Source organism: Haemaphysalis longicornis, unplaced genomic scaffold (assembly GCF_048455015.1).
Source record: "Haemaphysalis longicornis isolate Haplotype H1 unplaced genomic scaffold, Haemaphysalis longicornis Haplotype H1 scaffold_52, whole genome shotgun sequence".
Taxonomy (NCBI): Eukaryota; Metazoa; Arthropoda; class Arachnida; order Ixodida; family Ixodidae; genus Haemaphysalis; species Haemaphysalis longicornis.
This window is the reverse complement of record NW_027526388.1, coordinates 1,154,387-1,181,752: the sequence shown is the minus strand read 5'-3', so window position 1 is coordinate 1,181,752 and position 27,366 is coordinate 1,154,387. Positions and strand designations below refer to the sequence as shown.

Here is a 27,366-nt window from a genome sequence, read left to right as displayed (position 1 = left end):
ATTTGAGGGGCCGTGTCTTCTGGTGCTTTGTTAACCAAAAAATGCTAATAGGTTTAGTGTATACAAAAGTTTTCCTTTAATTGAACCCAATGCTATTTCATTTATGGTACAATAACGCTTTGAACCAGCGGTTGGTAAATGCTGCAAAGCTGTGCTGTCTGCAGCTTTTCCCTACGATAGAAGATGTTTGAACATCTACGTTCACCTTTTCACAACTGGTCAGCTAGGCAAGCAATAAAAATTACACGCCCATTTCGGAAAAAAAAAACAATATTAAAACTGTGCCTAGTATATGGCAAAGACATGGACGTCTACAGAAGGGCACACACACGCACAGGTAAATGGAGTAATGAATTTGAAAGTGTTATTCGCCGACCACAAACAAACGGGCTACGAACACATTGCGATGCGAACGCGGCAATGGACGAACGGCGACGCGCAGAAACATATACACAGAAAAGTTTATATAGGAACATCGCATAATTGTTTTTCTCTAACGCGCGGTTTTAAATGATACAGTTACACATGAGGCTGTGCGAGACAGTCGGAGCTCTCGATCGACTGTAGTCTAATAAATTAATATTTCATCATGAGTTACCTGGTGGATAGTTACAAATACACAATTCTTTTTTCTGTTGCAAGTTTCTGAGATGCCTTAGGTGAAACTTCATCCTCGCCGCGCCAGCTGCGCTCTCCTCCGCTCACCCCCTCTCCTCTCCGATAGCGGGAAGCCAGACTCACACTTTGTTTTGTACTCAACATAGCCTTCACCGCAAAGTCATTGATTGGTTATGAGTTTTAACCCGCTGATGCTACACAGATGATGGGGCGCGCCGTAGTGGAGGGCTCTGGAATAATTTGGCCACCTGGAGATCTTTAACGTGCGCCGAAATCTCGAACATACCAGCGTTTTTACTTTTTGCCTCCATCACAACAGCGGCCGCCACGGCAGGGAATCGATCCCCCGTACTCCAGCCGCAAGGTATCTGTTCTCTGCAGTTAATGTGGTGAATTAGTATTAATATTACTACTTTATTTTCAACACAAAATAGAAAGTGTACAGAGCTCAGGCCTGCAAAGATATATAGAGCTTTAACGGCAGTGCCTGGCCGCGGGGACAAACGTGGTAAATAAGAAAGCTTATTTAACAGAAACTTCCAGCCAACTCGCAAACAAACAGAACACTGTTTACTGCACAGGCACTGAGGCAAACATACCCAGCATACTCAAAGCACTTATACAATAACATTCCTTGATGCCTTCTTTAGTTTATAATTAGTTTGAAAAGAAAGGTATTTTGGAGAAATTTGAATAAATTCCAATCCTTTTCCCGTATTTTGCTGCGGATCCGAGTATCAGATACGGTTCTTTTAGGGCGGAGGCAGAGCTTCAGAATCTACCGTGTTTAAAACGACTACTCTAGAAATGCTTCAATGAAATGGTCTCTTACAATAGCGAGTCGAAGTTTGGCCTAAATAACCGGCAAATAATCTAGTGTCCCTACAAAGACACAGGTCGTACGCCACATTACGCAGGCAATTACAGGAATTACAGGCTATTCGGGACTTGTAAACGTGTTTCGCGGCTTTGCATGAAAACGAGAAACTGATTCTTTTTTAGACGCTGGAAGAAATTTCAGTTACAGAAACATCGTAGTCTTTTATATAGCTGAGCCACCATAAAGAGGCCAGCTAGGCATATTTTTGGTCGCACTGGTAGAAGAGCCTGTGTCATGTAGAAACCCTTTTTGACACACGCTGGGTTGTCGGTGAGCGAGAAGAACGTTATTTGCGGCATTGCCTTCTGAGCTACACGTGAATGTGTATTGGATTGGTTTGAAAATTTTTAAAGGGCAGACAGAATCTTGGACAATAAATTGAAACCCTTGGCGTCTGTAGGGTGTTTTTTAAAACATCAAACTGCTGCTGCACCCTGATTAACATAAGGTACTAGAACGCAAATTCCGCCATAGAGCGACCATTTTTTTGGCATGGTGAACAAATTTTTTGGTCGCAAACGGCATGCGGCATTGGTTACCGAAGCGAGTAAAAAAGCAATTTTAGTATCCACCGGCCGTTAAGGCCTTAGTTTTTTAGAAGTATACTTTCTTGATTGTGCTATCAACAACAACAAAAAAAAAACAAATATAAACATGTCTCTGAACTTCAAGTTTATCCGTCAAAAACAGTTCGTAACTTAACATTTTGCTTGACTTTAGGGTCTAGAGTGCCGTTCGGTGGTAGAATAGGCAGTCTACTAAAGCGACGTCCACGGAAGGTTTGTGAAAAAAGGTCTGCGTCTGACATTTTCTTTTGCTGTCTGACGTTATGTGACGTAACCTTAGCTAACAAAATCTAACGATCAGAAAGCAACCATTTAAAACTCTTTAGGCTATATTGAACCCCGCAAAATATAATTTAAACTAAATATGAAAGAAAAGCTCAAGAAGGCAGTGGCCGGACTCGAACCACCGTCATTGGTATTTGGAAGGTAAAAGGGAACCTCGGCACCAGAATCGCATACATTGTGTCCTGCCAGCCTAGTCGAAAACTCGGATATCGTCGGACGGCACTCTAGCCATGCCTCCAGCTCTGAGCTAACGCGTCACGGGACGGCACTCTAGACACTACGATCCAGGAACGGGAGCTGCATATAATGGTCATTACGTCATTACTAGTGAGATCCCGCAGTTTTATTTCTGCATTACAGACCTCGCTGTTCTCCAGACATAAAAAGTGGTAGAAGTTTCGGGTGGTTCATTGATGCGCCTTTGGTGTTTTGGGACTGTCTTGGCAGTTGTATCGCATTCGCTACTCACAGATAAAAGCCAATTTGGTTATTTGAAAGCGGAGCGGTTTGTTTTGTCTGCATTAAGGACGGGGGCTGAAATAAACTAAAACAAGTGCTTTCGGTTTATACGTGTAAAGCGCGGGCGCCCCGCTTCCTTCACCTCACATAGAGAACAGAAACTGTTGCATGATACGGGTTTTTTATATACCTATTACGATGTTGTCGTAGGTACAGACATAGGTAGAACCAGTTACACAGAATGTGTTTTAGGCGCTCCGTTATGTGGTTACGGCCGGTGCTATGCTGGGTCGGAGAAGCAAAGTGGCGAAAAGACGCACAAATTGATACACAGGAATGTATTTTTCTAAAACCTTAAATCATTAAACATATCTAGTGGTCGCGCCAATTCGAACTTAGCTTTGTGCCACGGAAGAAAACTATTTCCTAGATGACGTTAGGCTAACAATGTTAACAAGATAGCAACCTTACAGATAAAAGCTGCCTTACTACAACCTTACATGTTATTAGCAAATTCACGCGTTAGAACACTCTGTTAGGCCGTTCAACTTATTCGTTCTTCTAGGGGAGTGTGTGCACTACAAAACGCAGATATCCGAGACGTTTGAGCAATTATTCTAAAACTAACTTGGATATGCCGTTCAATAAAGGCATATCCAAATGGAGCATATAGTATCTGTTTTCGCTCAGGATGTTTCTCCACACGAGTGCACGTATTCAAAATATGAACGTGCGAATTTCAGAAGGCGACTATGAATTAATAAGTGTAGATATCGTAATACTGCAGAATTAGCAAGTACCATTACCAGCAAAACAAAGCGTATTTCCTTTTAAGATTCTTTACCCGCCGCGGCAGCTCAGTCGCTAAGGCGTTGCGCGGCTGAGCACGAGGTTGCGGGTTCGATTCCCGACCGCGGCGGCCCCTTTTCTGGTGGAGGCGAAAAGCAAAAACTCCCGTGTGTACGATATTTCGGCGCACGTTAAAGATCCCCAGGTGGTCAAAATTAATCCGGAGCCCTCCACTACGGCGCGCCTCATCGCCTGCGTTGCGTCGGCGCGTTAAATCCTACAATCAATCAATCAACCTTTAAGATCCTTTAAATACTTAGGGAGAAGAATAAAATTAGCCTCCCTAAATACCGCCTTTGAGTTTGAGTAACACGGGACATTTTGTTGCCGTAGATAATTACTGCAACCAAATTTTATTGATGCAAGCTATTTGGAGAACTTACACTACGAGTGCAAATAAAGAAAAGAAAACTTGCTTTTTATATTGAGCCCGCTTCAGCTAAAACAACATGATGGGCAGTATACCAATAGCAACATTAACAAGCCTCGACGGTGTAAAACAATATAAAACCACAAAAGTAGAGTATTTTACAAATCTGTGAATAAACGCTTTCGTGTGTTGGCTGCCGCAATTTGAAGATCGCCACTGCCTGGTTTCTGTCTTGACGTGGTATTCAATTTCGTTTCATTCACAAATGCACACTGGCAATATTTCACTGCGAATTTACAACGTAAACCACGTGATTGTGGTGTTGTAATGCCTGTAATTTAAAAGTAAGCCGTGTCAATGGCTTCCATCTAATAAAATAATTTTTGCCATACCTATTTGTATATGCATAAATTTATGTACGGGTTGACGCTTTAATCCCGTACATTGTTCTAATACTCGTCCTCCTTTTGTTGCCCAGCCACAGGTCCCCGGCCGGGATTGCAACGGAGAGACTGCAAATACTGGCTCGTACATGGCGCATCTTGTGGAAGACAGCTCACAAACTCTTATTGGGGTGGCAAAACGTGGTGCTATGTTGTGTTGTACACCGGTTGTGGAACATCGAAGAACAACTACTATGCCTACAACAGCTGTTTTAAGCAATGTATCGGTAAGTAACACCGTAGAGTTTTGAAAATAATATTTTGGGGGGTTACCTAGCGCCTTTGTCTTTGTGTCTGCCTGTCACTTCATTCCAAAACCTGGCAATTGTGATAGACTTTATGAAAACAAGGAATTAAAGGCGGGACCTTCCCAAACACCTAAAACTGTTAACACACTTTAGACATGTCAACATTATTCCATTAAACGGGAGGCATATTTGAGGCAACATACGCCAACAGCAGGCTTTTATAATCAGGAATACATGGTGGACCTATTTTTACGATAGCCCTTCAGAAAACAAAAAAATGTCCTAACAGCGGTGTCGGATACGACAGCTAAGATAACATGAATTACCAGAGCGCTCAAGCTGTTGTTAACACGTTTGCTCTCAACGCTCGTGCTGTTGAGGACAAAAAAGTAAACATAAATGAAAATGCGCTAGCAGCACCAACATCGGGCTTGCCAACGGAGGGAGCGTTGGAAGGATAAATGGAAATTAAAAACAAAAGCGTTACATTTATCATATGATAAATGCGAGGCGAGGGGAACAGCGTTAGTGGTCGAAGAAAAAGAGACTAGAAATATGTACTTGTCAAGGGCAGCAGACTGCCCCGTCTTTTTACGAAATTTGCTTAAAAGGGAGAAGTTATGGAACTATTTTTTGCAGGCAAACATTAGAAATTTTAATTTAATGCCAAAAATTCACATGAAAAACAACCATGACATCGAATAAATTGCCCACAATTTTACTAAATTGTTACGGGAGTTCGCCGTAATGACCTACTTCTGATGCCGGCGGCTGTATTGTCATTCTCCCTAGAGCCAAGAGCGCTGGGTAAAGTGGGCGCACTCAATGGCGAGTGATTTGTGTACTGACGTCATTCTTTCTACTGCGCATTTTTATCTGGGCAGAATGTTTCCTCACATTTTGGCGTGTTGTTCTTTGTTGGAGTTCTGGAATGTACACGTACGTCGTACGTGTAAAAAATGCCCACCCGGCGGGCAGTTTTTCTCCGCTTTCTTTCTTTCCAAATTGTTTATTTGACCTACCATATCGTCCCCTTTGCTTACCGAGGTTTTCTTGATTGCCAATCATTATTTCTGTCTTGTTTTCAACCAGCCCCTCACTTCCCATTCTGATTCGTTATGTGCATAGCGAGGGCCTCTGTTCTGGCAGTCTTGGTGCCAAAGGTAGCTTAAGGGGGTTAAACGCTGGTCGACCACTCTCGACATGTCGTACACACTGGAGTCCCGGCCGGGGTTAAAAAGACGGCCCCCTTAATCCCGTGTAGTCTGAATGGCGCTGGCTACCACCCCCAAGCACAGAAAACAAAAATACCTTACCATCAATACCCCAGAAAGTGGAGGGGAAAATAACCCCGCTGGTAGTGTAGTGGTCATGGCACCAGACCGGTATTCTGGAGGTCGTGGGTTCAAATCCCACCTGGCGGGCATTTTTTCCCCACTTTCTTTCTTTCTCTCCAAATTGTTTATGTTGCAATGACCTACCACATTCTCCCCTTACTTTCCGAGGTTTTCTTGAATGCCAACCCTTATTTTTGTATTATTTTCTACGAGCCCTCTCATTTCCTATTCTGGTTTATATATATATATATATATATATATATATATATATATATATATATATATATATATATATAAATATATATATATATACATATACATATATATATATATATATATATATATATATATATATATATATATATATATATATATATATATATATATATATATATATATATATGTATACATATACATATACATATATACATATACATATATATATATATATATATATAGTTTTGAGGAAGTAAGTTTACAATGGGCCAAATGATACCACAAAGTAGAGTCCGCCGCACGTCTCCAACAGCCTCCAATATACCACTATGGGGCGCCACCAGATCGCACTAGACCCGTATTCTGACGGTTGTGCCTTCTTGCCTGTTCCACCCGGCGAGCATATTTTCTTTCAAATGTTTGAATAATAAATAACTATACCTGATTCCCCAAGAATAATGAACTTAAAACCCTTGCTCTTGTTTCTGTCTCTGTTTCTTCCCCTTTAACCATGTTAATCGTGTTATATATATATATATATATATATATATATATATATATATATATACATATATATATATATATATATATATATATATATATATATATATATATATATATATATATATATATATATATATATATATATATATATATATATATATATATATATATATATATATATATACATACAGAAATAAGTGTTGGCAGTCAAGAACACATCGGAAAGCCAAGGGGAGGATGTGGTAGGTCATTGAAACAGATAAAGAATTTGGAAAGCAAGCAAGAAAGTGGAGAAAAAATGCCCGCCAGGTGGGATCCGACCCCACGACCTCCAGAATACCGGTCTGGTGCGATAACCACTACGCTACCGGCCGGGCTATTTTTCCCCTCCACTTTCTGGGGTATTTACGTCAATGTAATTTTTTCCTGTGCTTGGGGGTTGTAGCCAGCGCCACTCAGACTTTTCGTGGTGAACGGGACCTTCATTTAACCCCCGGGCCGTGACTCGCGTGTCTACGACATGTCGAGAGTAATCGACCAGCGTTGAACCCTCTTAAGCTTCTTATGGCACCAAGACTGCCAAAACAGAGGCCCTCGCTATGCATGTAGCCAATCAGAATAGGAAATGAGGGGCTCGTTGAAAATAACACAGAAATAAGAGTTGGCAGTCACGAAAGCCTCGGAAAGCCAAGGGGAGGATGTAGTAGGTCATTGAAACAGATAAAGAATTTGGAAAGAAAGAAAGAAAGTGGAGAAAAAATGCCCGCCAGGCGGGATCCAAACCCAAGACCTCCAGAATACCGGTCTTGTGCGATAACCACTACGCTACCGGCGGGGCGATTTTGCCCTCCACTTTCTGGGGTATTTATGTTTAGGTATTTTTCTTTCCTGTGCTTGGGGGTGGTAGCCAGCACCACTCGGAGTTTTTTCTCCACTTTTTTTTTCCAAATTCTTTATCTGTTTCAATGAACTACCACATCCTCCCCTTGGCTTTCCGAGGTTTTCTGGACTGCCAGCTCTCATTTCTGTGTTATTTTCAACGAGCACCACCTCATTCCCTATTATGATTCGCTATATGCATAGCGAGGGCCTCTGTTCTGGCAGTCGTGGTGCCATAGGAAGCTTAAGAGGGTTCAACGCTGGTCGACCACTCTCGACATGTCGTAGACACTCGAGTGACGGCCCGGGGGTTAAAAAGAAGGTCCCCTTCACCCGAGTCGTCCGAGTGGCGCTGGCTACCAACCCAAGCACAGGAAACAAAAATTTCTAAACATAAATACCCACGAAACTGGAGGGGAAAATCGCCCCGCCGGTAGCGTAGTGGTTATCGCACCAGACTGGTATTCTGGAGGTCGTGGGTTCGGATCCCACCCGGCGGGCATTTTTTTCTCCACTTGTTTCTCCACTTTTTCCCCACATTTTCTCTCTCTCTCTCTCTCCATATATATATATATATATATATATATATATATATACAGGAGAAAAGCTTCCTGGCAATAAGGTTAACCGCACGATAGAGTTGTCACATTGAAAAACAACAATAGTTATTATAACGTTTCGACCGGGGGCCGGTCTTACAAAGACTGTCCCCCGGTCGAAACGTTATAATAACTATTGTGTTTTTCAACGGGACTTCTCCATTATATATATATATATATATATATATATATAAGGTTAGTAGAGGCAGAGACACACGAGAAAAACGTAGAAAAAATAAAAATAAGTTTTCTGACGTTTCAGAAAGACGACCTTCGCCAGACGTTTCTTTGCACTCTGATCTAGAGCGCTTCGAAATGTTTTGGTCATGTCATGCACGTGGGGACTATTGCGAATACCTCTTTCGGATTGCAAGCGCTCGCTCTGAGGTAGACAAAACACTAGGTCAAAACATTCTACCATATTGAAGAATGTCTTTGAAAATGTTTTTATTTATGTTCTCGCATCCGATCCACGTCTAATGCTTTCTTCGGATTTTGCAGAAATTGTTCCAAGAGGTCGCCAGGCTTAGGAATGAAGCGGTGCGAAATAAATTGTGATGTTTTAACCCAATTTCCGCATGTACATTTTTTTACACAAATTCGCTTAGTGCGTGCCTCGTGTTTTAAGTATACGGTGTTTCTAACACAGTTCTATACTCATCGGCAGAATTCTATATATTTCTCTATGCAAATTTTATGGTACGTTTGTGTTGAGTTGTTTATGAGAACATTGGCGATGTACGCGCATTTCAAGGGTAATGATAAGACACAGTCAAACACAACTTGTAGTAAACACTGTTCGTGTACATTCAGATAAATATATCATCAGCTTAAACTTTGTTAAAGTTCTAGAGGTAAACGTCGCAAGACTCCTAAAATGACAAAACAATTGTAAAATTTTAAGGTTTTAACTACACCCAAACAATGAGAACTCACAAAAAAATAAAAATAAAATCATTGGTCACGGTACGTATGCTGTGTCGCCCTCATAGTGTGATAACTTCACGTAGCCGCGGCAACAGAACTCTCTTGTTAGTCATTCGCCGAATTCCTTGTGTTGAGAGCACGTGCATTTTGTTCCTGAGTACGACGAGTGGGCAACCACAATATCGGTGCGAGGGCCACTATGTTGACATTTTTATCAAAAACTTGTTTCAATAAACAATGTTGCAAAACATAGTAACTTGTGAAAAAAAGGTGTTATCGTGTTTCTATTGTTAGTCATTTTGTTTTTGTAACATAAAGGTTTGAACAACGCGGTGTGATTCCGAGGCTGCAAGTCTAATGAGTCAATAAATAGATAATATTATAGCGTCTTACTTTTTTGTTTATGAGGGCAGCTATTCGTCCTTGGTTCAAGAATTTTCGAGACTACCTTGCAATTGCTTACAATATTTTGCGTTTTGGTACTCCACATTAGGAAACATGAAAAACATACAACGTGGACGTGAGAGTTACAAGGGCTCACTGTAATTTAGACCATTGATTCTGTTTTTTAAACATTGGCTCTATATAAACACCACATGAAACAAGACGTAACAAAACATACTGAATTTTGGGGTGTCTTCACATTGATAAAATGCGCTTAAAAGTACGTTCCCCGACTGCGTCGATATGACACTGGAAACTTTACTTTTATCATCAAAGTAGACTGGTTTACTTGTGCGGCACTTCTTTGTGTCTATGTGACTTTGTAAACTAGTTGCTGTTATCATCAAAGTGCATAGATTTACTTGTGAGGCACTTTATCGCATTTTAATATTTCTCCATATCAAAGCGTTTCAATTTGACATCATAAAAACAGAGTTCTTTTATCGGCGAAGCTTGGACCCGCCCTATAAGTTCGCGAGAGAATAATGCATAATGGTAATATTAGATAACATCGTTGTATGGACGGTAAATAAAGAATACCACAAAATTTCTAAAGGGTGATTCCAGTTTCTAACATGGATACATCGTCGCTCTTTCTTTTAATGCCGCAATTTGCAGGCTTGCACGGTCAATATATTTGGCACTGCATGCATATCCCCATGTAAAGCAATTTAGCTGGCTCCACAATCATCTGTTGTTTTTTGAGAACGTGAAATTTATATTATCCTTGTTTATCAAGCGTCGTTTCAAGAACCTTGTGAATCCTGCTGATACCGTTCGTTCTACAACAGTAGGTTTTTCTGTAACTAAGACACAAATTGAGCGTCTACTCTACCTCCTAGTATTCTCTTAGGAACACCCATAACTTTGGCGGTGTTATTTTGTTCATAATTGTTCCACATTATGGGAGTTTCCCGCTGATAAACTGTTATTATTCTGTATTTAAAAAATCGCCAAAGGTGTTATTAAACTCGTACCGTCTCAAGTAGGCGGCCGTACAGCTGGTAAAAGTGCGGGGCCCCCCTCGCAGGCCTGGAGTTGCAAGAGCAGTATATGACCCCCATGGCTCCAAACATCCGTAGAAAGCTAGCGTATCCACATGAGCTTCCGACCTTCTGTTTGTGGACATTCCGCCTTGGGGGCCGCGCATTCTTCCATTGTTACAGCTACGATGACGGCAAAGCTTCGCTCCCCTTTGTTAGGAGTGGGAGTTTTCACACCATGCGGGACGATAAAAGAACATCCTGACGTCGTTTCTATATTAGGGGTGTTTCTAAGCAGTAGAACTGCAGCCTCTGTGATGAATTTTCCTTAGATGCCACGTTCAGTACAAACTACAATAAATGGCTCGTATACCTTGCAGTTGGAGCTTATCCAACTTTTGCGCTGTACAAAACTTGGGTGACTAAAAGGAGCCAGCATCTTAGATCTTAAGTTGTGTAACAAATATGTACCTGTGAAAGTGCGGAAACATTTCACTGGTAGAAAACGACAAGGTAAGCCGCATATTTAAAAGCAGCAACAATGACGCCTCTTACACGCTTCTGACCCAGGACTCACCTGTCGCGCACGAGACGTACCGGCTCATGTCAGCGATATATGGAGCTGTGCCCGAGCATCCATTTTCTTGCATTATTAATTCACACCAGTGCATAGCAAGTTTCAGCCTTAGCCAGTCATAACGAGTAAATTTACCTTTACCGTTCAGCTAAGCGCTCGCCAACTAACGAACGATGGGCCACTTATAAAATCGCATCTAGTATTTACGCCAGGGCACTCAAACAAGCTAAAGATAACTTCGTTTCTAACGTATTGCCGTCAATGTTAAAAACAAATGTAAAAAAGTTTTGGCGGGTTATCAATCCTCCAAAAGATGATTCCATCTTATTGCAAGACTCATCTGGTGACACAGTTCCCATAAATCAGTGTGCAACAGCCCTCAACAACGCATTTGCGGCGCAGTTTACAAAAACATCTGATGTTCCACTTCCTTCCACCTCTTGCTACAATCACCTCCCCATGCCACCAATTTTAGTAGATGTTTCTGGTATCGCTTCCCTTATCAACAAATTAAGCAACCATTCTTACCCTGGTTATGATTCGATTAGTAGTAAATTTTTAAGAAATACTGTAGAAATTAGTTCCATCATATTAGCCAAGATATTCCAACAATCGCTCGACACTTCTACTCTCCCATCTGAATGGAAAATTGGAAAAGTGGTTCCTATTCATAAATCTGGTAGTAAAAATTCCCCTGCTAATTATCGCCCCATTTCCCTCACCAGTACGTGCTGTAAGCTATTAGAACACATAATATTCACGAACCTTGTTAATTTTCTTGAAAGTAATTCCTTCTTCACGTCATCTCAGCACGGCTTTCGCAAATCATACTCCTGTGATACACAACTGATATCTTTTACTAATAGATTACACCGCATTTTGGACAACTCATCGCAAGCTGACTGCATCTTTTTGGATTTTTCTAAAGCATTCGATAAGGTCTGTCATAAACTGTTACTTCACAAACTAAGCCAACTTAATCTTGATCATAACGTGTTTAAATGGATTGAATGTTTTCTCACAAATCGCTCACAATTTGTTTACGCTAACGGGTATAATTCTTGTTTTACCGAAGTACACTCCGGCGTTCCTCAGGGATCGGTAATTGGGCCTCTCTTATTTCTAATTTATATTAATGACCTCCCCTGTCACATTAAATCCAGTATTCATTTATTTGCTGATGATTGCGTTATTTTTCGTGAGGTAAATAACATAATTGATTCGTGTACTCTTCAATCAGACCTTAACACTGTTGCTAACTGGTGCCGTACATGGTTAATGGAATTGAACATAAACAAATGTAAAGTTATGCGCGTGTCCCGCAGTGTTTGCAGTCAATTTACTTACTATTTAAGTGACATACCTCTTGAATCTATTACCTCGTACAAGTACTTAGGCGTCCACATAACAGCCAATCTCTCCTGGGCACTGCACATCGAACAGATAATCAACCTCGCTAACCGCACGCTCGGGTATCTACGCCGTAACTTTTCCAAAGCTCCATCTTCATTGAAATTAACCCTGTACAAAACATTAGTACGACCTAAACTAGAATATGCTTCTTCGGTTTGGGATCCCAGCCACGTTAACTTAATTACATCGCTTGAGCTAGTTCAGAATAATTCCACACGTTTCATATTTTCGAACTACAATCGCACTGCTAGTATATCTGCAATGAAAAATAATCTGTCTCTGCCTACTCTGTCACTTCGAAGAAAAGTATCCCGCCTATCAACTTTTCATAAATTGTATCACCACCCCACCTTGCGCGACGAACTCATTTCGCAGCCCCAGTATTTTTCCCACCGCGTCGATCACCATCATAAGGTTGGAATTATCACCTATCGTACTAACACAGCTGCGCAGTCGTTCTTGCCTCGTTCTTCTCGCGAATGGAACCACCTTCCCCCTGAAATTGTTGCTATTCATGACAACCATATTTTCCGTGAAACCGTAGCTAACATTGTATACGCAGGATCTATTTAATGTATTGTGTTTGTACGCTGACTTTTGCTTGTAATCGTACTAACTCTGTATTTTTTCCTCCCCACCATGTACCATGTGTTTATTCAATGTAATCCACTCCCCTCTGTAATGCCATTTGGCCCTGAGGGTATTATAAATAAATAAATAAATAAATAAATAAATAAATAAATATTGCAGTGAAATAACGTGTTTGTACACGGGGTTGTTCCGGTGTAACTTGCAGTTTGAGCTATCTTTCCGAGTAATTAACGCGTTAATAAGGTGTTTACACGCGATACGTCGCGATATTTCTGATACAACTCCTTACCTCTCGGGTACGTTGCTGCACCACGATGGTTGTCTCACCTGCGCCTATTTCTTCATTCGATGTTAACAGGCGCAACTGTCTCAGCGAACACGAAATTCTGACCACAGCATCCCCTCCCACATAATAGCCACGCCTTCTCCTCGACTGTCAATCGACTTTTTCACCCTTCTGCGAGTCTGGCATGTCTTCTGCATGTACCCTAGCATGCGAATCTATTTGTAGAGCCTGGGCAGGAGTGGCAGCATGGCATCGCCAGCACGCCAGCCATACGTCTTAGATGTCGTCCTTGGCGCATGCACCCACTCAGACTAGGACGCGCTGCGAATGGTAGTCTTGGCCACTTCGCAGATGAAAGATAACAGTTTGCATAATTTTATGGATGGGCTATCTAGCCATGTTTTATGCTCCTGGCACCAGGCCGTCTATCGTTTCCTGGAAGCATTACGCGTCCAACCCGTCTACAGTGATAACGGACACGCGATTCCACGAGCGAACAATTATATGTCGGATTGAATGTGACATAATCAGTTACTGACGCATGACCGCCGCTTTCAGCGGTAGCCTCGGCGCGGCTCAAACTCTCTTATCCTAACAGTGCACAAGAATTAAAATAGTTGCCGCACTTGCCGATTAAGAAGTTTGCTGTCGTCGAAATCTGGAAATCCTCGTTTTCACCAGCTGATGCCTTGGAGGTGATGTCACAAACAATCGCGGCACACTTACTTGCAGACGCTGGCTCTACAGCGTCGGCGATTTCTAAAATCTTTTTGTGGCGAGCACGATAAATCCTACTGCGATTTTTTTCTTTGTTACATGCTGCCCCTTAAGCCAATTGTAGTCATTTAATCACATCTTTGTAGAATGAAAGCGTATTCCGTGAGCTACACTTACCCATTTATTTACTTCAGTTGCGAAAAGGGTTAAGTGACTTCCAGAGAAACCTATCCAGAAAGTACCATCAAAATTCTCATCGGCTGCGGACCCTGTTATTTATATCTTCCTTTTACCTACGGTGGTGGTTCAGTGATTCGGTGTTGGGTACCACGCCAAAAAACGAGGCTTTGAGGCTGGAGATGTGGTCGGTTTCCGTTTTTATGGCAGTGAACAATGAAAGCTCCCGTGTATAGATGTTACGGTCACGTGGTTACGGTTATTAGATGCGAAAGCATCTTATGGTCTCGGCATATCCCGCTTCGGCGTCCGCACTCACAGTGCGCATGCGCAACTCTCCTCCCTACACCCACAGCTGCGCGATACTACACTATAAAGAAGAAATAGTTAGCGGCACCCGGTTTCGATCCTACGACTCTCTGGCCGCAACGGGAGGTACGTGGTGCTCTTCCAACTACGCTACAAATCCGGGACAGGAACATGTGCTACGAACGCGCCTTATGTCCTTGACTAATTCAAACTACGTCAAGAAGCTACTGATACAACGAAGGCACGCGAAGCTGAACGTTAACGGAAACGACTGACTGAAAACTTTAGAGGAGGATGTTGAATTTCCCGTTGGAAAGCTGCGGAGGGAAGCGCAACTTGCCTTGCAGGTCAACCAGCCCCGTCCGCCGCGTTTCTGATGGTGATTGTGGCAGGATGCCCCTAGGGAGTGGCCAACCAAAGAATCCATCACGAGATAGGTTCGCGTTCAACCACCATCGCCATCTTCCCGTAGGAGAACCGCCGAAGAAGGAGAAGACAAAGCTGCGAAGAGGAGGGCACGTACATTGCTCTCAGCCGGTGCACCAATGTCAACAACCTTTACCTCACCAACGCTGACGGAGCCTACCGATTCTATCACAGAGACAACATCGACAAGAACATGATGGACGAGTTTCGGCGCCTCGAGAACCACCGCCTATTCACCGTAACACAACAGTACTTGCGTGCCTTTGCCACCGGTGTGGACCCGGACGCGGAATTCCCTCTGGCGCTAGTAAAAACCAGATCACTCAACATAACGGCAACACAATGGAACCACACGGAACCGCCACGATGCTTCGCATCCTCATCAGGGTTCCCCACGGGAAGATGGTGTAATTTTATTCCCTGTTTCTCTGCTACGTGGGCGCAAGGCCCTAGCGGAAATCCTGTGCGGAAATCCCCAGATTTGTATTGTGAAAATTGAAATTAGCGTCGTGTAGCCCGATACCTGCTGCCGAAATTTCTATTCACTGAGATGCCTCACAATGTTGATTGCTTTTTGAAAGTCCGAGGGTTTAATATGTCGAAACTACAGCTATGCTATGAAGCGCGCCGCATATGAGGGCACAGGAATATTATTGATGACCTGGGTACCTGAACCGTGCGCAGAAATCTCCACAAACGGGCGTTTTCGCTTTCCGCCTCCACTTTAAAAGCAGACACCTCGTCACGGATCGAACGCGTGTTCTTGAGGTCAGCAGCAAAACGCCCCAGCTACCAAGACACCGCGGCGAGTTGGCCTGACAACGTACTATGGCGGTCACACTTAGTGGCAACACGGGATCACGTGGCGCAAGCTACTACTGGAGCATCCTAACGGCGCCGCGTGGAAAGAGCGCTCATAAGCTTTGCGGGGGCATGGATTTCGTCACGCGCATGGCGTCATCAGGCAGGAGCACGGGGCGGCCTCTCTAGCATCCACAGTGGTCCCGCGTAATTCACGCCAACAGCGCCAAATCCTCACCTAGTGGTACGTGGCGTCTGAAAAACGTTGCATTTATCGTCATGGCAACGAGTGGAGAGGGGGAAATGAGGTTGGTGACGTCGCGGACGCTGTGACGTCATTTTTTCCGCGGCAGCCGGGCTGGGCCGCCGGGCGCCGGCCGCAGCAACCGACGCTCGCCCAACTTTCGCGCCGGCCGTCTCTCATGGGCCGCTCGGCAATGGCACCAGGCGCGAAAGTTGGACCAGCGGCGGTGGTGCCTCGGAATAGCCGCCGCCCGTCGTTTGGTATGTGTGTGCAGTAACGCGTTTATTAATTGAACGAAGGAAACATGTAGGTAATAGTCCGTTTTCTGGTGTCGAATTGTTGTCTTTGTGGCGATATTAATTGGAGCGTTACACAAACATTCTTTTCGGTTTTCTTTTATTCAAAATTCATATGAGGACATCTTTGATTCGAAGTCATGAAAAAACATGCACTACTCTCATATATTGCACATACATTTATGAACACACTATTGGACTCTAAGTAAAATTATGACATGCAAATTTAGGCATACAACACTGAACAATGGGAAACAAAAACGTGCCAGATATACATTTAAATACAAAATAATTGGTTACGCAAGCAGAACTTCAAAGTTTTAGTCACTAAAGATTTTTTTTCGCGCACACCTCGGCGGGTAGAAGAAAAGAACTTTACAGGTCCCACTCAATGTATACTTATCTCTTGGGCTCGCCTCGAGACAGGAATATTCTTAGACATTCAAGAAATTCGTTTCAGTTAAGAGACACAGTAATAGGGAACCTATAAAATTAAAGAAAGCACGCACAGGTATGCTTCAAGGCCGGCTGTTTTGGCCAGTTAACGCAAACTCTAAAAGAAAGCGTTAACCCGGACTTAACCTGCATACACTGCCGAGAAATCATGTTCGCACCAACAAAATGCAGCGAGAAAAAACTGTTGCAACACAATAACCGCACTATGGACCAGTCATTGCTTGATTATATCTGCGTACAAAAAATAATGTGCGACCACGTCGTATAGCACAGAACACAATCGCAACACAAATGGAACGAACCGTCTTTTCTTTTAATGGCTCGTGAACAGTCTCATTACCGGGGGGGGGGGGGGCGGCAGAGAGAAGACGTGCAGAAAAAAAAAACCGTTCCTCTATTGTAAGCCGAATGTACCGTGGTCATTACTTCCAGATGTCGGCTAGGTTGTCAGAAGCTACTAGAGAGTTTTAGCTGACCGTTTTTGATGCTCCGCTATGCTCCCAACGTCCCGCTCAGCACAACCGGAGAGTCAGCAGCGGCAAGGCTTTTAGCTAAGCGATAACCGTATCTCCCTTGACGGGGAATGATTCGCGTGACTGGTCGTTTCGCGTGCGCCTTTAGACCAAAACTTCAACCTAAAGGGAACATAAGAATTGGTATTTGGTCGCCCAAACAAAGCAAAATACCGTGTTTTTTGGCCTCATTTAACCTTTTTTTGTATAATGTAGTCACCGAAATGGTATGATTTTTCTAAATAAAAATAAACAAGCCGATAAACTTTGGAATAGCCAAGCAAAGGCTGCCTTTCTCGGCGCTGCATAGAAGCAGCCCCGCGCTTCGGTCGACGGTTTTCGCTTCCGTTTTAAAGATCTTTGAGGTGTGTGGCACCATTGCCTATTCGAAAGCTCTTTCGCGGCTTCGTCGGTCGTATTTCAACTGAAGCAACGAAGTTCGCCGGAGCGCGCTCGCATTGCGGGGGCAGCCATGTTAACATTCCGCCCGGTAGCGTAAGCTGCGGCGACGGTCCGCTAAGATGCCCCGGTTAGCGGAGCGGGGCCCCGCTCCGGTATCGCCGGTAGCGCGCTAGCGTGCCACGCATGCGCAATGGCGCTCCCGCTTGCTATCGGAGCGGAGCGGACTGTCAGAAACGGTCATCTAAAACTCTCTACTCTCTAGCTCGTGTCTGGGCAGCGCCTCTTATCTCATCCTCTCCGATACGACATGACGCTTCTACCTTAGAACTATGGAACAGCAAGGCCACTCGCGATAAGGTGACAAGGCGCGGGCGCGCACGTTAGATTGAAGAGCAAAGCCGGCAATGCTACTTTGTTTTTTTTTTTAATGATCGAAAAGCTTGCAATGGGGGCTGCAGACAACACATGTATTTCGGCTTGGCCTTCCACTGATCACTGTGCAAATCGAGTGGCATTGAACACCGCGGTATTCGCCAGATTTTTCGGAGCGCAGAAGGAAGCAACACTTCGCAGCAGTTCTGTCGAAATATCCGTTTTTGGAGCAAGATGGCACAGGAAAAATTGGTCACGGCACACCGCCCCCACGCCAACAATCGCCGTGGTAATAGTTACGAAGTCAATGACAAGAAGCGCGTACAGTTGAGCTTGCCTGCTTTATGAGCAGGTGCAGCGTGATGACTTTGGAGGGGTTGAGGAGATTCACCAGAGGAAACGTCCAATGAAGTCTCAAACCTTCCTCGACTTGGGGCCCCAACCAAGACTCAAACACACTGCACGAAACAACAATAAAAAATACATTGATAAGATTCCCGAATCGATGTTCAAGCAGTTACTAAGGCAATCATAAAACGGCAATGCCGCCTCAAATTCACCTTTCGACCAAGAGTGTGCGCGCCGAAGGCGCATTTACTTCTATTAAAACTTTTGGTACCTGCAAGGCTGGGATATATTTACACATTAGTTTCCACTCCAAGACGACTGACATGTCTCATTAACTACCAGTTACATGCGCGAAGTATTTTGAAAAGAGAAGAGTGCGATCGGTCGGCTTTTTTTGGAAATTACTATAACTTGTACAAAGCTAATTTGCTTACCTGTCACCTTTGGAGAAGACGAGAAACTTGGCCGACCTGTTTCGCCCTGTGTTGCTGCACCACAGAGCTACGCAGCACTGGGGACGCTCCTTCGTCCGCGGCCCCATATTTAGAATACATTCGAATATATTTTATAATGCAGCGAAACTTTCAGCCCGTGGAGGCGTTGAGGCAACCCGCGCAACCCTTCGCACGCCGGCTCGCTCACGCAAGCACCGAACTTGGCCGCCGCGGGCATAGAGTTTCTTACAGTATTCACTAGAGAGGAATCTGGCGCTAGCGTCTATGTGGCTCACATCAAGGTCGTCTGTGTCGTCATGGACCGCCATTATACATCGCGCTCGCCTTAGTTTCATCATTGGCTTGGATTGAAACGTTTTAGTGACCGCAAATTTAAACAAACTGCCACAAAAACGCGAAGAATAGTGTTCAATTATGTAAGTGGAAAATAAAAACAGGTTGTTTTAAAACTAAGAAAAAAAGAAGTAAAGCGTAATTTTGCCGGAACGGTTGTGCCTGCTATTCCGCAGGCCAATGTAGTAGTTTCGAACAATGTTATTATTTGGGGTGTAACTCATTAGAGAATGTGATTTTATTAATTTTACCACTATTTCAAATAATAAGTCGCTTGAAGAGTTTGGAAAGTTTTTTGAGCGTGCCTATGAAAACGTTGCCTTCGTGGTGAACCGGTGCACCAAGGTGGGTGCACCGCTACCGCCAGTTAGTATAACAAGAAAAATGAAAAAGTGGCGTTAAACAGTCGTGGACGATGACAAGATAGGACGCATACAAGCGCCCGTATCTGCCGTATCTTGACTTCGGCGAAGTACGTTTTGTTTCTTCTTTTCGTCGGCTACGAATTTCGCGGTGGCATATTACCCTCTCAGTCATACATCCTTCGACTGCGGCATGAGCAACGTCAGGTGCGATCACGCATTGCCTGCAACTTCACTGAACACGGCTACCACAGAAACGGGAGGATTTCGGCTTCCTTGTAGCTCGTAAACGCGTGAATGCATACTAAAGAAAGCAAATCCCAAAAACCGCTTAAGAATCCAGTTGCCATGCCAAGCCCAAGCCAAAAAGGATGTTCTCCCATGAACCCCCACGACGACATGGCTTACGAGACGCAGTTTCCTCTCTAGTATACTTACTAAGAAACTCTATGCCGCGGGAGCCGAGGGAAAGAAAAAAAAATTGGCGCCGGTGAACTGTTGCGCATGCGTGAGGAGGCGCGGAAGAATGCACGGCATAGAGTTTCTTAGTAAGTATAGTGTATACTGTAAGAAACTCTATGATGCACGGTGTGGAAAGAAAGAAACGCTGAGGGAAAGGGAAGGGCCACGCCGCAGCACCCTGCCGCTAGGATCGCCAGAATTTCAGAAACCGAAACTAGCCAGAGTCGCCGACCAGTGCCGGGAGCGCGTCGTCTGCTACTTTAGAGCTGATGATGATGATGATGATGGTTGGGTTTTATTGGCGCAAGGCCGACTATGGGCAAAGAGCGCCAAAGAAGAAGTTACTGAATTATGATGAGACGTACATACTAAAATATCTGACTAAAAGTAAAGGTGATGCAAAACAAAAGACAATGGAGATGGCTGGTGTATAGGGCCAGGGTGATTACACATGATATGACAAGAGCTGCAGAAAGTCTACCTCAGCTAAAAACTTAAAAACACGTTGACTAGAAAACATGGGTTCGTCGGCTAAAAAGTATGATGGGTGCAAAGGAATGTGTCGTCTGTATAATTCAGGGAAATGTTTGTGTCGTGTTGTGTCAAGTGCCTTGCATGTGATTAGTATGTGGACTACGGATAGGCCCTTTCCACACCTGCTACACGTGGGTCCCGAAGTTCCAGTGAGCAGGTGGGAGTGCGTCGCATGTGTGTGACCTATCCGCAGCCTAGCCAGGGCAACTTCAGTGTATCTGTTGTGTGAGTCAGTTATGTAGCGTCCCAGTTGTGGTTTTATTACGTGTAGTTTGTTGTCTGTTTGTTGACTCCAGTGTAATTGCCATGTGTTACGAAGCTGTCGTCTGATGTGTGTCTTTAGGTCGGTATAAGGTATTGTTGTTATGTCAACTGTGGTGATGAGAGCAGCAGCACCAGCCATTTGATCAGCAGTCTCATTGCCAGGGATTCCACAGTGACCTGGTACCCAGCATATAATTATTTGAAGATTTGAGGCATATGCAGTCATGAGTACCTTGAAAAGAGCATTGATCACATAGTTTTTTGACGACCTTCCTGATGACAGTGCCTGCACAACGCTTAGAGAATCTGTGTAGACGATGGACTTTGGAATCTTATGTTCGAGGATGTGGTTTGAAACGAGTAAAATGCCATAGGCTTCTGCCGTGTAAATACTGCTATGAAAATTCATTGTCTTAGTTACGGTAAAATTTGGTCCGTGCGCTGCACAAGATACTGTAGAACCAGTTTTGGACGCGTCGCTATAGAATTCTGCGCACCTGTACTTGTCCTGTAGGAACAGGAAGTGCTGCAGAATTGCATTCCTGGGTACCCTATTTTTTTCTACACGAATGAATGACAGGTCGCATGTTACAGGACGAAGATGCCATGGTGCGATGAAATTATGAATGGGTGTCTTGTGCGTGTCTGATAGGGGGACATGGAGTGCAGAAGCCTCTTCCCCAACTCTGAGAGAGAACGGTAAGGGAATAGATGGCCTGTTTAAAAAGAGTTGTAAATTTGATGTATCGTTCATGATGGGATTAAAAGGATGGTTGGTCAGAGACACGATCTTGGATGCATACAACAGGTCAACATACTCCCGCTGATGCCCTAGGCACCATTTGTCGCACTCGACATAAAGACTTTCAACAGGGCTAGTGCGGAATGCGCCACATGAGAGGCGAAGGCCAAGATGCAGCACTGGGTCGAGCATTTTCAGTGCTGTTTTTGTAGCCGACCCATACACGACACTGCCGTAGTCGAGCCGAGACCCCACCAACGCTGTGTACAGGCGCAGCAGGAGTTGTTTGTCGGCCCCATAAGATTGATGTGAGAGGACCTTAAGAATATTCATCGTTTTTAAGCATTTGCATTTGAGCTGCCTGATATGTGGGATGAATGTAAGTTTTTCGTCGAATAAAATACCTAAAAATTTGTGTTCCTTGTTCACAGGAATTGGCACATTCGCAAGAGTGATGTCTGGGTCCGGGTGGACGCCACGCCTCCTGGAGAATAGAACACAAGAGCTCTTCGCGGGATTAAGATTAAAGCCATTCTTGTCAGCCCAGCCGGCAAGTTTCTTGACGCCGAGCTGGACTTGACGTTCGCAGATGGAGAGGTTACACGATTTAAAGGATATCTGCACGTCATCTACATACATGGAATAAGAGATTGTAGGTGGCAGTGCCTTTCCAAGAGAGTTCATTTTTGCTATGAAGAGAGTGCAGCTCAACACTCCACCTTGCGGCACGCCATTTTCTTGCACATGTACCTTTGACAGTGCAGAACCAACTCTGACGCGAAAGGTTCTCTCCGACATATAACTACAAAGGATGTTCAACATGTTGCCCGCAACACCGATTGACTTTAGGTCACTGAGGATACCGTACCGCCAAGTGGTGTCATAGGCTTTCTCTATGTCGAAAAACACCGTCAGACAAAATTGTTTATGCACAAAGGCATCCTTTATATATGTTTCAAGAGCTACGAGTTGATCGTTCGTTGATCGCCCCGCCCTGAAGCCTGCCTGGCAGCTCTCGAGAAGACCGTTGTACTCAAGGAAGTACACGAGCCTGCGATTTATCATCTTCTCGAGAAGCTTGCACAGGCAGCTGGTCAGGGCAATGGGTCGATAGCTAGCAGGAGAGGAAGGGTCCTTCCCTTCTTTCAAGAATGCTACAACTATGGCCTCCCTCCAAGACTTTGGAATGTGCCCCGAAAGAAATATCTTGTTGTAAAGGTGAAGGAGTGTTACAAGAGTGTCTGCGTGTAAGTGCTGTATCATTGTATATGTAATGTTGTCTGGGCCTGGAGCTGAGGGTTTACACGTGCTTAAGGCAGCCCTCAGCTCATGTAGTGAAAACAGGGAGTTGTAAGTGGTCTGTGATTTGTTGTTGTCGCGTAGGGACTTCTTTTCACAACATGCTTTATGTTTCAGGAAAGTGTTTGTGTAGTGTGCTGAACTGGACACGAGTTGGAAGTGTTGTGCGAGTGTGTCAGCCTGGTCTTCGAGTGTGTCCCCTGCAGTGCTGACCAGAGGCAGGCTGTGTGTTTGTTGTCCCTTGAGTTTGCGTATTCGTGTCCATACTTTCCTTGTGTCTGTGTAGGAGTTTATTGATGTTATGAATGTACGCCAACTCTCTCGTTTTGCCTCACGGCGCACACGTTTTCCTAACGCCTTGGCCCGTTTGAACAAGAGGAGGTTTCCCGACGTGGGGTACCGACGAAGGATACCCCACGCCTTGTTCTGGGCCTCTCGTGCCCGCCTACAGTCCTCATTCCACCACGGCCTCCGCTGGTTGCGCGGGGCACCAGAGGCGTGGGGAATGGACCTTTCGGCGGCGTCGAGGATGTGCGCCGTGAGGAGTTGGGTAGATTCTTCAACGTGTAGGTGTCCTATGGATGTGTGGTGTAGTTTGGATGTCTCTGTAAATGTATTCCAGTTAGCTCGTGTTTCATTGAACCGATTATGGGAAGATGGACTGCATGGGCCTTTACCTATGTATGTAAGTGAGGTGGGGAAGTGGTCACTGCCATATGGGTCAGTTCCCACACCCCACTCGAGAAGAGGAAAGAGAACTGCGGAGCCAATAGCCAAGTCAAGACATGAGTATGTGTTGTGTCCTATGTTATGATATGTAGGCTGTTTATTGTTGAAAAGGCATGCTCCAGAGGATGTAAGAAACCTCTCTATCAGGCGACCCCGGGCATCCGTACGAGAAGAGCCCCAAAGAGAATTGTGAGCGTTAAGGTCGCCTGTTAGAATGTACGGTTCGGGCAGCTGGTCAACCAGCGCCTCGACGTCAGAGCTTGAAACTGTAACATCAGGAGGAATGTATATGGAGCATACCGTTATCAACCTATTAAATATTATTAAGCGTATTGCTACAGCCTCAAGGATAGTGTTTAAAGTGACAGGGTGGCATGCTAAGGATTTCCGGACGATTATGGCCACACCGCCAGAAGAGTGTGTGCAGCCATCCCTGTCCTTTCTGAAGACCATGTAACTATTCAAGAAATTTGTGTGCTTGGAATTCAAATGTGTTTCCTGAACACACATTACACTTGGCTGATTAGCATGCAGTATTTCGTATACATCGTCAAGATTTTTAAGAAGGCCTCTACAGTTCCATTGAATTATGTTTTCTCTTCCCATTATTTAGTGTGAGAGCTACTGGAGTGTGTGTGTTTGTTTATGTGTCGTCTTTCGGGGCTGTGACTCTCGTCTTTTTTGGCTTGTCGGGAGGCTTTGGCGTCGGGACGCGTTCCTTGCGCTGCGTTGCAGGCAGGAACGGCCCGACATCCATGTCGTCATCGGATGTCCGAGGGGTGCCCGACGGACCGGGCCCCCCGGACTTGGCCCCCCCTCGGGAGCCCTTCGTTTGAGCCGCCACCGCCGAGGGCGTCCGGGGCGCCAGAGGTGGCACGGGCGGTGCGGTGGCGGTGGGAGCCGGTGCGGGGCCCGTGGTGTCCATGGCACTCTCCAACGGACTGGAGGACGGGGAGGCAGGGACGGGAGCGGCACCGGTCCCGACGGAAGAGGTTGCCACCACAACCGCTGCTGCCTCAGCAAGCGGCGTGGTGGCGGGTTGGGCTGCCAGAGGCAACCCAGGGGGGGGCGGAGGGACCAGGTCAGACTCGCTGAACTGGGTCCCTGTGGAAACCAAACGCCGCTCCGCCCCCCGGCGAGCTGCGTCGGCGTACCTCCCCAGAGGGAAAGAGGCGAACCTCTTCCGCGCCTCTGGGAAGGTGATGTTTTCTGTGACCTTGAGATTGATTATTTTCTTTTCTATTTGGAACTTTTCGCATTTCCTGGAGTAGGCCGCATGTGGGCCCCTGCAGTTTGCACAAGTGAGGATGTCAGAATTACAGTTGTCGGTGGGGTGGTCCTGCGCGGCGCATTTCGCACACGTTGTTTTGCCGCGGCAAGAGGTTGTACTGTGCCCGAACCGCTGGCACTTGAAGCAACGGCGCGGGTTCGGAATGTAAGGACGAATGGAGCATCGAATGAAGCCTGCATTTATATATTGTGGAAGTGCCGAGCGGTCAAAGGTCAGGATAATGTGTTTGGTGGGGATTATCTTGTCATCCCTGCGCATCGTGATGCGCCGCACAGCTGTGACGCCCTGATCCTTTAGACCTGCGAGAAGGTCTGCATCTGTTTCCGTCAGGAGATCTGTCTCAGAAATCACACCCTGGGAGCTGTTTAGGCTCCTGTGGGGCGTGACCCTGATGTCCAGATCATGGATGCGGGTTTGTGCAAGAAGAGTGTGGGCTTGTTGTTCAGCATTGACTTCTACCAGGATTTCTCCGGTCCTGAGCTTTTTAGCTTGATATTTGCCACCTATGGTGCTTTGCAGAAATTTAGATATCAAGAATACAGACATGGAAGCGACAGGTCGTGCTGAGTCAGCTGACTCAATCACAAGAAAACGAGCATAATTATTCGAGGTTGTTGACAAGACAGTTGTTGAAAGAGGTGGGTACGAAACTTCGGTGCGGCCCCTTTTCGGGGGCCGATCACGTTTGGGGGGGGGTTTGGAAAATGCCATATGACACATTGGAAAGCAGGGAGACGGGGGTACTTTCTTCTTTGACCTTACCCTGGTAGCCAAAGAGGTCCCGGAGCTCCCTGCCTGGTGAACAGACAGGGAGCCCATCCGCCGGAGCTTGACCTGGGCTCCGACGGCCACCGTTCATGGTTTCTAACCCTTCACCTATAAACACATTGCCACGGTTGGATCCAGCGTATGTTTGGGGGCTCGGGGTCCGCGGTATCGCCAGTACCGTCACCAAGATTGCTCAAGGTGCCCCGTGCGGGGTACTTTAGAGCTGCCGCCACTCAAGAAGCACTGGCCGCTGCCAGTGGCTGTCGTGAACGGCAAAAATAAATACTGGGGCTCTGGAAAAACAGTTGAGATTTCTTTTACACCCAAACAAAAACGGTTGATGCAGGGAAGCAAGAAAGAATCGCTGTCTTTTCCTACGACGCGCATGGTCATTCTTCCGCCATGAAGATTGCTAATACGAGCCGTCACTGCAAGCTGCGACAGGCGTTGCAGCCGCATAGGCGTAGCAATATATTCAACCAACGTGGTTGAAGAAACTACAGCGCAGTTTCTCGAATGTGAATGTGGAAGCAACAAAAAGCATCACTAAAGCGTTCGGCGCTGGCTCAAGTGCACCTTGATTGTTCTAATAGTTTCTGTAACTGTAACAGTTTAACTGTAACTGTAGTTTCTTCTGTAACAGGGCTAGGGTAGACTGGTGTATCCTCACCCGAGATTTAAAATTGCCCCCAGACATTGGTCTTATTTTTCACGTGTAAAAAGACGCGCGCTACACGTTGGCCGAATGTTGGTACCAGATCACTTGCGAGATATCGCCTGCAGCAGTAGTTCTGTGGTGTTATTATAGAGCGCTGCTGCTGACCCCGGGGGCATATAAACAGTGTTAAAATACTTGTACCTGAAGCCATGTGAAAAACACGATTTGTTCCTAGCTCCCATGCCACCCCTCTCAATAAATTTCGCGGATGACAGCGGAAACTGTTCAGATCGGCTTCACTCCACAACTTACAATACTTTCACTGACGCCCAGACGGGGAAGTTGCGTGTGCGTTTTGCAAGAAAACCAAGAACGGGACACTACCACACCGTCAGGGTTGTTCCCCAATATAAGCTGTGCTGGGCCGTTAAATAAAACTATTTTGATATCAAGTGGCTCGCTTCCCTGTAATGCCCCTGTGCTTGAGGGCTTCACTGCAGATCTTCTTATCGCAGCATGGCTAACTTCATCAGTTTAACGAAGGTCGTTCTCAACCTGCAGTAAAGCTAGCTATGCCGCGTGCCATAGCTAGCAGATGACAGAAAATACACAAATTAAGATGCAAACTAAGACCTACTGTTATTCACAACATTGCACACAGCCGACGAAGACACAAAAAAGTAAAGAACAGAAGCATCGCACGGCCGAGCCTCGCCTTTTTGGTTACAGACGAGGTTCGTAATCAGCTGAGATACGTCCTTATTTACGCTCCCAAAGGTAAAAGTTCAGTAGATTGCGACGACCTCTGCAGACAATGCGCGTTGTGGTAGCTTGTTGTCAGGCTGGTGCAGCATTAGCTTTCCACAGTTCGCAGTGACAGCTCGTGCTAGCGATCTTCATGACTGAAGAATGACGATGCACGTCATTGGAAAAGA

The 27,366-nt window shown here is 45.2% G+C and overlaps 1 protein-coding gene and 1 non-coding gene across 3 annotated transcripts in view; both read left to right on the top strand.

Moving 5' to 3' along the window:
* The window catches only part of LOC144140855 (putative Kunitz-type serine protease inhibitor), a 55,726-nt gene that overhangs the window by 6,635 nt on the left and 21,725 nt on the right, over positions 1-27,366 (top strand). Inside the window, exons 3-4 of one of the 2 annotated variants that reach the window (XM_077672364.1) lie at positions 4,506-4,697; positions 8,755-8,824. In XM_077672364.1, the coding sequence (XP_077528490.1) occupies positions 4,506-4,697; positions 8,755-8,783 (221 nt within the window). In that variant the 3' untranslated portion in view covers positions 8,784-8,824. Of the gene's footprint in view, positions 1-4,505; positions 4,698-8,754; positions 8,825-27,366 lie in introns of those variants that run through there. The other variant, XR_013316365.1, reaches the window with a different exon arrangement.
* Positions 8,082-8,154, top strand: Trnat-ggu (transfer RNA threonine (anticodon GGU)). Its single transcript has one exon. It is a non-coding gene; the product is annotated as a tRNA-Thr (tRNA).